This window comes from Colletotrichum tamarilloi (genome assembly GCF_030869305.1).
Source record: "Colletotrichum tamarilloi strain Tom-12 chromosome Unknown Scaffold_8.1, whole genome shotgun sequence".
Lineage (NCBI taxonomy): Eukaryota > Fungi > Ascomycota > Sordariomycetes > Glomerellales > Glomerellaceae > Colletotrichum > Colletotrichum tamarilloi.
Genome location: NW_026849391.1, coordinates 942574 through 954538, shown reverse-complemented (window position 1 = coordinate 954538; position 11965 = coordinate 942574). Strand labels below are relative to the sequence as shown.

The 11965-nt window shown below is 29.4% G+C and overlaps 2 protein-coding genes across 2 annotated transcripts; both read right to left on the bottom strand.

Annotated features, from left to right (window-relative positions):
- Nucleotides 1-534: 534 nt before the first annotated feature.
- Nucleotides 535-1428, bottom strand: CTAM01_03646 (uncharacterized protein; the record flags this gene model as incomplete). The annotated part of the gene is made up of 1 exon (XM_060519678.1): nt 535-1428. One exon carries the CDS (start codon nt 1426-1428, stop codon nt 535-537), a length of 894 nt encoding a protein of 297 aa, XP_060385884.1.
- A 202-nt stretch (nt 1429-1630) lies between these two features.
- On the bottom strand, nt 1631-3827 carry CTAM01_03645 (ankyrin repeat protein; the record flags this gene model as incomplete). Its single annotated transcript, XM_060519677.1, has 4 exons — nt 1631-1747; nt 1867-2503; nt 2554-2913; nt 3049-3827. 4 exons carry the CDS (start codon nt 3825-3827, stop codon nt 1631-1633), a joined length of 1893 nt encoding a protein of 630 aa, XP_060385883.1.
- Nucleotides 3828-11965: the final 8138 nt, after the last annotated feature.

The following is an 11965-nucleotide window of genomic DNA, read 5'->3' as shown; positions in this document are numbered from 1 at the left end:
AAATCATTGGGTCAGGCATTGTGGAGTTTTGATGTCATCTACATTTATAACTTTCCTTAGCTACCTTAGTATCTAGTGTTGAATCATTGTTATCGTTTTTCCTTAGAAATCACTGACCCTATCCCTCCCCTTCGCTCGGCTAGTAGTTTGCCAACAAGTTGTGTTCCTCCCGGATAGTGGGAAAAGAAGGGACGGGTAATGAGCCACTACTTACTGGGGTACGACTAAGGTACTGTACTGAGGCAGCGTATAGACCCTGTAGTAAGGTGGTCTCTGGAGGGAATCAGCTAACCTTCAACTTGGCTGTGCTGTCTGGCTATATTGACTCACGGCTAACGGCCAGGTCTTGCCATAGCCTCTATTAAATGACTAGCCAGTCGAGTTCAGGGACTTGGATCATCTCCTTTTGGCCTCAAACCCCCAACTTCCTTACCAGCACAATCCTTCTTTGCGCAGCATAGGTACGTGCCGCCTTCATCAAGTATGAAGCATTCACAACGACAACTCAGCTACCTGTTCTTCTGAAGCTTGAGCTCAGTCGTTGCTCTTCACTCTCAATCTTTCCAGTCCATCACAAATTTCCACGAGAGCGGACTTCATTGCAAGCCCTTCATTGTCTAGTTCGTTAGCGAAAACATCCATCGGAGTGCGGCCGGCAATGTCCTTGAAATTCGACGGTCCATCAATTCTACCGGTCTTTACGAGGTATTCTGCCAGTTCCACATGGCCGTGGAAAAGAGCCTTCCACAACAATGTTCGCCCTCGATTGTCGCGCACATTTGGATCAGCCCCTCCAAGTTCGATCAGCAGTTCAGTCGTGTCCATCAACGCTGCATGTGTTTCCGCAGTCCGAAACTGCGGACCTTCCCAGAGCCTGTAGGAAGACCACATTCCAAGCAAGATCGATTGGTGAAAGACGTCCAATGTGTTTACGTCGACTCTCTTGGTTTCAAGAAAGTAGCGAACGGCCTCTTTGTTGGAAGCCATGGCTGCATAAAATAGTGGTGTCCGGCCGTCTCTGTCTCGGGAATCTGCATCGACCTTTCCTGTTCGAAGAAGACATCTGACTATTTCCAAATCGCCCTTTCCGGCTGCGTATGATAACGGACTTCTGCCAGCATCATCTCTCGAGTCGGCTTCCCCTTTGCCTGTCTCGAGAAGACGACCAAGTATACTCAAATCTCCGTTGCTGGCCGCATGTGATAGCGGGGTTCGGCCTTCGTTGTCCTTCGAGTCTACCTCCACTTCGTCTCTTTCGAGAAGATTCCTGACAGTAAAGTCTTGTCCCAAGCCTACGGCCAATAATAAGGGTGTTTTCCCACCCGGGCCTCTTTGGTTGTATGCAACTCCATCAACGTCGAGTAAAAGATTTATGATATCCTGGTTATTTTTGGCGATTGCGTAAAGCAATGGAGTGGATCCATGCATGTCCGGCTCGTTGATATCAAATTGACCTAATTGGCAACAGACAAAATATCGAACTATGTCGTAGTGTCCCATTTGGACAGCAACGGACAAAAGGGTTTGCCCATGAGTGTACTTGGATACCTCTGCGCCATGAGATTCCAGAAGATCTCTTGTCAGATCTACAAAGTTCTTTGATACTGCCACAAAAAGAGGGGTCTCGCCCTCAGGGTTCTGTGCATTGATCTCGAGCTTCCTCCAGTGGCAAGTGCGGGTTGATGATCCCTGTAGAGAATGTGTTTGTTCCGAGCGATTTCCGTTCGAGACAAGACTGAAGACCTCCCTAAGTCCAAAGTGAGCAGCAACGTGTAAGCCAGACGTTTCGATGATTGGACACCGCGCGACATTATTAGTCACACGACTGGCTTCATAAAAATACCGGGGATTTGGGCCAAAAAGCACCTGTGCTGAGGCGCCCAGTCTTTCCTGGTCCTCCAAAAAACACATGACCTCTTCCTGGACGTGGTGTGATTCCCGAACGTGGTATCCCCAATTCACTGAAGCGTAGTGGTAAAGTGGATGATCCTGGATGCGATCTCTTAGTTCATTCCGATATTTGCACTGACCCGCATTGAAAACATCGAAGCTGAGATATGATACACAAGCAGCTGCTACCAGAGCTTCTGCTCCAGGAAGTCGGTTTGTTTTGTTCCGCTGGAAGTACTCCTGGGTAGTGTAATGCACAAGCCGCACTACACGACTATATTCGTCGATTGTGAGCAACCCAGCGCAGGCCGAGATGACATCTTCGATTTCAGGCCGGTTCTCCGCGTCGAGCTCGGTCATACCTTGCTCCACTGCAAGAGCTTCTTGTAACTCAACGATCTGAAGCGGCCTTTTCGAGCAAACAATCCACGATAATGCATCCTTGGCAAGTGCTGATTGGTCTTCTAGTTGACCTTCAATTCGTTCGAAGGCTTCATCGTAAGCAGTATCATAAGAGCTGGAGCCAGTGGCGAGTGTTTCCAAAGCGGTTTTGACGGCTTTTGGTGATCTTTTGCCAGTCAATGACTGGAGATGTAGCTTTGCAAGAAGAAACCTTTTCTACGTCAGTTGAATTAGGTTAATTTATGCTGAGTTTTAACTTACATGCCGTCCACACTCGTCACGATCTTCGATCTGATCTGTGTTTGAAGATCTGTGTTCCTCTTCACAAAAGTGGGTAACTGTCCCATATTTCCGTTCAAGTAATCAGCTACATCTCCATCCGAAGCTCTAGTTTCGAGCCTTTGGTCGTCTCGAAATCGCTGAGTGATACTTGGAATGAACCTAGAAGTGGCATAAAGACTCATATTCGAGAGTTTTTGTATTCCCGAGATTGTCTCTAGGAGGCCCTCGGGGGCTTGGTGCTCATCGAGAGCATCAATGAGGATGAACGTTTTGGAGAATAGTGATGCTACTGTTTGTATCAAATTGACTAACTCCATCTTTGACGGTCGTGTGTTGATTCTTGTTTGGATTTTGTAAATATGCTGTACTTCACCCGGTATGGTTGGAAGAGCATGACATAACTGTTTGAGCAGACTGGCTAAAATGTCTCGGATAGTCTGTTCGTGTTGCCGTCGAAAATTGCAGAAGACATACGCCACTCCTATTGTTGGATCAGTGGAAAACCGCTTGTGCAAGTACTCAACAACGACCGACGCAATGATCGTTTTGCCAGCGCCTGGCAAGCCGGGGCAAAACAGAGTGCTGTTCTCAGTTTGGATCCACGTCTGGAATTCGGGGCAGTCAAGGAGCCACTGTCCGGTGCCAGCATATCTTATTTCAATGTTGTCGCTTTGTTGTGCTGCGAAATTCATTGGCGTCAGCCAATCTAGAATCATGGCTTTGTTTTCGTCTTGGAGCTGCTGCCGCATCTCATTCCTTGCGTTTTTGACTTGCGCCAAAGTTGTTGCTGTCAACGTAGCGTTATCAATGGCTGTCATGCTATTGAGTAACCGACATCTTCGTTGAAGGTCGTCAACAGCGGCGTGGGTTCGTTCGCTCCTGAAAGCCCCCTTCAGTCTATCCCAGCCAAGACGGTGCCCTTCGCTCTGCTTCTGCAGCTTAGTAAAGAGATCTTCGAGCTCAATCCGGCAAACAGAGATGAGTCCCGGGGTGCTGGGGTCAGAGGATGAGTTTCCGTCCGCAAGGTACGAAAGTACTGTGGACTGCCGCCCTTCGAAAGCGTCTTTGAACTCCTGATTCAAGATGATGTTGGTGTGGGTCTCAGAAAGGACTGTTTTCAGCGTCTCCAGCTCTCCCAAAAAGCTTCGTACATCGCTCGGCGCTTCTTTCCAATCAATTCCTAGCTTAACCCCCGCTTTGATGATTTGACCTGCAACGCCGATGACTCCAATGATCCCGAATGGATCTGCCATTGCGAGCCGCTGATGCAAATCCAGAGAGCACTCAAAGATGTGGGAGTGACAGAAATGAGGGGAGTGGGGTGCAAGAAGAACGTGAGAATGTGGGAGTTACTGCTAACCCCCTGATTGCTATGCTCGAATATCACCCTTGACTTCTTTAAACCTCCTATTGGCCAGAAAAGAATTGCCGACCAAAAGTCTGCCTCGAGAAATGCCCAGTCGTGTTGTTTAAGCGTTCCTTTCGCGCCTACCTAGAAATGAAAGCGATTGGCTCATATTTTCTCGTACAACTGCTGCTAGAACGGCATGCTGACATGCAGGGAGCAGCATCCCGACGAAGAGGCTCATTGATTAGTTCAATTATTTTCAATTCCCACTAACCGAGTGCCTTTCTATCACGTAACAGGGATAATAACCGCATCTCACGAAGTACCCATTACGTACTAAATTATATATCTATCTTAGATATTATATATATAAACCTTTTCTTTTTATCTATTTTTATTTTAATATATTAAACTACTTTTATTATACTCTATATACTTATTACTACGTATTATAACTTATAATAATTATAAGCTTAGCTCGTAATTAAAACCTTATATTATAATAACGTACTTATTAATACGATTTTTATAATTTTTTTAAAATAATAAATATATTTATATTTATTTTAGCCTAAGCTAAATTAACTAATTAAAATAGTTAAATCAAATAGTTTAACGTATTTTATATTATAAATAAGGGCATCGGGGTTTAGAAATACGTCGACCTAAATACTTTAAATTCTAACGTACTCTTTAACCCTTTTATAATACTTATTTTACTCTTTAAATTCGGATAATTAATTATAACTTATAATAAAAAAGAACTACGAGCTTATTAAATATATTATAAAACGTTTAAAAATAACTAAAAAAACTAAGAAATCCTCTATTAATAACTTTTAAATATAATTCTTAATATAACCCCTTTAACTTTTTTAAATATAAGTAACTTATAGGACTAAGCTAGGTTTCTTTTTATAAAACTAGTTATATTATTTACTTTATATAAATAAATTTATTTTTATACCGTACTTATAAAGAGGATTTATATATAGTAGTTTTTTTCTAGTTTTATAAGTATAAAAGATCGACCTTAATAGGATTACGCTTTTAAAAAAAATTATATAATATAATATACTTTTTAATTATATAATACGTATAATATATCCTAAGTACGCGCTTAATGTAATATAATAATTTTAATATAAAAACTACTATATAATTCGGAATAAGTAAGCTATTTTTTTTAGTAATAGCGCTAATTAAAAAGGTTAATAATAGAGGTCGGCCGTAATAATTAGCTATAATAGTCGGCTATAATAATTAAAAGCGGCCCTTAACTATAGAGGTTCTAAATTTTAATAGCAACGTAGAGGTTTCTAAAAAAAGGGCTAAATAGGCTAATATTTATTACTTTTTAAAGCTTATAAAAATTCTTTTTATCTTTATCGCTTTTAATATTACTTAAAGCTCTATTTAAACTAAATAAATTTACTAAATAAATCTACTAAATAAACTTATTAATATATAAACTACTATCTAAATAGTAAAATGGGGTGGGGCGATTAGTCCTAGTAGTTTTTTTTAAAGCTAATTAAGTATAGGTATTTATAAAAGGGCTAATCGGAGCAAAATATAAAAAAAAAGGCCCTAATTAAAAATAAGGAGTTAAATAGTGCGGATTTTCATTTTAATTATATATATACCTTTTTAAAATCGAATTAGAGCCTTTTTAATAATTTATTTTTAAATATAATAATACAAAATAATTAAAAAATCTACCTTTCTAATCTAGCTAATACTATCCTCTTCCCTTAGTTATAACTCCGTTAATTAAAGCTATATTAACCTAATTAAAAAAGGTATTTTATATTACTTTTATAAATATTAATAGTTTTTTTAAAATACTATACTATAAGAGTCCTCTATACCCTATATATTTTTAATAATCTCCCTTTTTAAAAATCCCTTCCTTATTAAATAAAAAAATAAGTAAAAAAAAACCTAATTTAATTAAAAATACTTTAAATAATTAATTAAAAAAAACGGTATAATAATTAAAATAAATATAGGTAATAAAACTCTAATTTAAAAAAAGTAACTAAATAATTAAAACGTAACGGTAAAAATATATAAAAAAAGACTTCCTATTTAATAAAACGGGGAATATAATAAACCCTAAAAAATAAATAAAATAAAAAATAAAAAAGAACGTAGATACTTAGGACTAGATCGGGCCTAAATATAAAACGCTATAATAATATAATAAAACGAATAACGAGTTAAAATTAAAATAGATAAAACGCTTTAACAAGTATAACTAATTATTTAACTAAACTATTCTTTATTAATTAATATAGTTTAAAAACTTAATAATAAACATATTTAAAAATATAAATATATTAAACTAAGGGTACTTATAAAACTAGCTTTTAATTAAACCTATTAATAATTTCGATTAATATTATTATAAGCTTAATATAACGTTTAATTAAAATTTTAATTATATACTTAATAAGGATTAAAAAAAACGGTCTAAATTATATTAATTAAAATAACGGCTACGTTCTAATTATTAAAACGGCTCCTCTCCTCCCTTTTTAAACTCTACTTAGAATAAATAGACTAATATAAAACTATTAAAATTATAAATAAAATTAACGAACTATATTTTTAATAACCTCGGATTATAAATATAAATAATTAATATATTATTTTTACTATTATTAGTACCCTTTAGAACGTTTAATTATACGAACCTAACCCTTTTATTTTAAATAAACTATTTACTAAACTAGCTTTTATAGTTTATTAAAACTTATAAGCCGCAAAATCGTTAAATAATAAAAAGGCTACTTTTTTTAATAAATCTACTTATTAATTTAATTAAAAAAAGCTAGTTATAGCTTAAATTAAAATAAATACTTCGATTAATATTTTTTTAAATACTATTATTACTTAAATCTAAATAACCATACTTTAAACTAAGGGCTCTATAATTCCTTAGCTTAATTTAATAAAAAATATAAGTTTTTATAAAATACTATTCCTTAGTTAAAAAAGGACTATAGTTTTTAAAAATAATAATATCGTAAATTTTTTAAAAAAGTTTAAAAATTAATACGAGATTAGTAAGGTCCCGGACCGATTTAAAAATAAACTTATTACGTATATTATAAAAAGAGATTATTAAACTCTAGTTAAGGACGCGATTAGAGGATTACCCTAGGCTTAAACTAAGGATTTTATTTTAAAAAAATACGGGAAATAGGATACTAACTACTTTTTAAATAAAAAAGAATAAATTAAAAAAGTTATTAAGGGGCTACTTATTTTATTTTCTAATCTAAACTCCGTTTAAGTACTATTTATTAAAATTAATAATATAATTACCCTTATTAAATAATAAGACCTCTATATTATAATTAATAAGAGCTTAATTAAGGCTATATATAAGTAGTTTTATATTAATATTATAAAAAAAGTAATAAAAAAAGTCGGGGTTATTTTAAATAGCTTTATTAAATTAATAAAGTACGCAAAGTTTAAAATAGGACTTTTTAATATAATTATGTATAAAAAAGAGTATAACTTATTTTTTATAAATAACTAAAATTAACCCGAGTCCATACTACGGCCCCCTACTCTTTAAGTATATAAAAATACTTAATATTAATATCTAAATTACTAATAATATTACTAATTAATAATAAAAGTTTAGGTTACCTAAATAGCTATTAATAATATTACTAATTCTAACTTAACTAATAAAATAAGTAAACTAAAAATTTATTAAAATAGTATTTATTCTCGAGGCCCTATTTATATATTTAATATAAATACTATATATTTTAATTAGCCCCTAATTATAAAACTTAAAGATCGTTATTAATATTACTAGATTATTAGGGATTACGATTAATATACTTTTAATAAAAACGCCTATTTTATTATTTTAGCTTAGGGAGCTTAGTACTACGAAAAGTATAATAGTTATAAGTTTATAAATAATATCCCCTTTATTATAATTAAAAATAAAAAAAAGCGTACGATTATTAATCGTATTACTCTCCTTTTTTACGTAATAAATATATTAACTAAAAAAGATACTAAGCTCTTAGCTAAGTAAATTCTAAATTATTAAATCGGACTACTTTAATAAACTATACTTATACTCCTTTTAGCTAATTTTATAAGTATAATTAAATACGTTTATATAATACGACCTAATCTAAATTACTATAACTAAGCGGACGTTTATACTATTTATAAAAAAAAACCTTTTAAAAACCGTACTTTAGTAACTAAACCTTATTTTAAAAAAATATATAGGATTAATAGCCTAAACTAGTTTTTATAACTTAAAAAAAAACAGTTTCCTTTTTTAATTAAAAAAGAAAAATTATAAAAATTAATAATAATAACGAGGTTTTTAAAATAATAAAAAACGTAATTTTTAGATCTATTTCTAGGCCCTAGCTTATTAAAATTTTAATTAGTATTTTTAATATTAGTACTTAGGGAACTTAAAAACCTCTTTTTTATAAAACCTAAAAAATAATAATTATAAATTAGCCCTATAACTTTAACCTTAAAATAAAAGCTAAAAAACTAATAAAAAAAAAGCTTAAAGCTCCGATCTCGCTTTTTATAAACTTTTTATAAAAAATTATATTAAAATATACCGTAGTAATAATAATTTTAATACGTAATTAAAAATATTTTAATACTAACGAAATCTTATTAAAAGCTCTAAAATCCTTAGCTAACTTAATAAAAAACGGATAATAATAAAAAGATATTAAAAATCTTTTTAATAAATATAATAAGAACCTCTTTTTAAAGCTGAGCTATATAGCTAAAATTAGTAAAGTTAGAAGTACTAACTTAACTTTTAAAATTCTAACTTTTATAATTTTAAATACTTATTTATAATTAAAAGTCTAAATATTTAGTATAAATTAAGATAATAAAGGTTTAATAATTATTATAATCCTAAATACCGGAGTATAAATTAATATCCTCTTAAAATAATACGTTAAAAAAGCTAGTATTTTTTATATAATAATAAAATTTTAAATATAAATATTTAAATATAATCTAACTAGCTAAATAACTTTTAATAGTTTTTATTTTACGGATATATAAATTAATAAATTTAAAATAACTACTTATTTTATTTATTAAAAACGAGTAAAAGACCTCTAATTTATTATTACTAAGTCTCTTATTTATATAAAATACTAAGCTATTTTTTAAATATAATAGGTTAATAATTACTACTCTAATCTATATTAAAAACGTAAGGCTAAGGATCTTAATAAAAATAATTAGGACGAACGGGTTTTATAATATAAAAAATATCTTACCTTAGCTTAAGTAATACGTAAAGGAAGTTTTTAAATTAAAAACCTAAATACTAATAGTATAACTAAGAATATTACTAGTTTTAATAACCCCTATTTAAAATCTAAATTAAAAAAAAACGAGTATATTATAGCGGTTTTAAACTAAGACTAAGCTAACTAAATTATAATTATAATTACGCTCTATATAATCTAGCCTTAGATTATATAAATTAAAAAAGTAATAATAACTACTCGGGGTAAGGCTAAAAACGGGCTAAATAAATTAGCTAATTAAAACGATTTATATTTCTTAATAAGGATATTTACTTTTTAATAAAAAGAATTATATATTAAATAACGAATTAAAAAGCTAGAATAAAAAGTATTAAAATTATATAAAATAGTTAAAAAAGCTTTTTATAAAATTCCCTGCGCCGCTAAAGCTAATATAATATATAAAAAAAAAGATTAAAAAGTCTAATTAATTAATAACGCGCCCTTTAATAAGTTAATACTTAATAATAATCCTTATTAAAAACTTAAAAAGTTTAAAAAAATTAAAAATAAACTACGAGACTAATCGGGCCCCTATAAGGATATTATTATACCTAAGTTTTTTAATATAGAACTAGGCTCTAAATTAATAAATAATTAACTTTAAGCTATCTTTAAAAATTATAACTATTTTTTATTTTATAAACAAAATCTCTTTAATTAAATACTCCTTAATTAAAAAAAAGTACTAATATAGGACTTCCCTAAATATAGCCGTTTTGACCCTATAATCGCACTATTATAATTAATTAAAATAATACCTTATAAGGCTTAGTAAATAAAGGGTATTCCTATTCTAAAAGCTCTATTACTAAAAGCCTTTAAAATAATTTAAAAACATATTACCTAAAGTATTATTAAAAAAAACTATATTATATATTAGAACCCTTAGTTCTTAATAATAAAAAAAGATAGTAGTTTTTAGCTAATTAACTTAGTAATAAAAGTTAACGCTATTACTTTTTAAAATACTTAATAACTACTTAACGCTAACGAATTCTTAAAAAAATTTATTATAAATTAGCTTATTTCCTTTTTAAATTTCTTTTTTAATTACGATTAAATCTTTTTAAATAAAAAGAGCTATAATTTAATAACTTTTTTAACTTTACTTGGGCTATATAAATACTATACTCTCTTATAAAAAGTAATAAATTTAATAACTTAGTTTTATTAAATTATAACCTATATCCTCTATAACTTAATTCTAAAATATTATAACGCTTTTATTAATAATATTATAGTTAAAAGCCTATAATTCTATTATAATAATAAGTACTTAACTAACTATCCTAAGATTTAGTAATTCGTTTATAAGTATTTTTAAAATATTAATTAAATCTTAGTTAATATTAAGCTAGTTAGCTATATAGTTTTTAGAGTAAAGTTATAATAATACTAACTATTTATAATTATTATAAACTACTTTTATAAAATAAAAAAGAGACGGCTTAATTAAATTAAAGTCCTTAAAATCTTTAAATAAATAAAATATTTAAATATTTTAAAAATTAGATCGTTTCTTAGTATTATTACCTTTTATTACTATTAAATCGAGTAATTTTCTTTTATAGTAGCTCTATTATACTCCTTATTTAATAAAAACTAATTTTTTAAATAAAGAGTACTATAAATCGAGGCTATAAAAACGCTTAAAAAAGTAATTATTATAACCCCTATTTTAATTTTGCTAAACTATAGTACTAAAACTAAATAAATGATTTTTATAATAAACGCTAATATTAAAAAATAGGGTAGTACGCTTAGTTAGATTATTAATAATAAGCGTATTATTATTTAATATAAGAGCGGGATATAGTACGGACTAAAGCTTAATTATAATTTTAATAAGCTTAAAATACGAAGCGTTTTAATAAGCTTAAAATATTTTTATAATTATTTATTTAGAATTAACTTCTTATTAAAAACTAATGCTTAGGTCCTAGTTACTTAGATTAATAATATTATAAATAACCTATTATTAATAATAATAACGTACTAGCTCTCTTAAATTAGACTTTTTAATTTTAAAATTAAGTATATTAATAAAAAAAATACTATAATAAATAGCTTTTTTAAAAAAAACCCTAGCTAATTTAACCTAGTTAAAATAGAGCTTAATAAAAATATTAAGGACTTTATTAACGTACGAGTCCTATAAACATAAGTTATAAAGAACTTTTTTATTATAGTGCATAACTATAATAATACTACTATTAATTAAATATAAAAAATAAATATTCTAATTAATTTATTAGTGCTAAACGAATAATAATTAAATCTCTTAAAGTAAATTACTTATTTCCTCCTTATTTTAAAAAGACTAGTTAGTATACCCTTTAATTAGTTTAAACGTTTTAAATAAATAGTAATACGATTTATTATATAAAATAAACTTCTATTTTAATAAAAAATAAAAACCCGTCCCTAACCTACTTAAATAATTAATAATAAGTACTACTAAATAGACCTAATTAATAAAATATATAATAAGTCTAAGTATAAAAAACGAGAGGCTACCTATTTTTACTTTATAAAATAATATTACTAACTAAGGATATATACTTAGGCCTAGGAGCTAATTATAATTTACGAGGCTTATTAAAAAGCTAAATTATAACGCTTTAATAACCCCTATATATTTACGGTCTTAATTTATAAGCCTTTCTCTCGGATCTATTTAAATATTTAATATATAAAT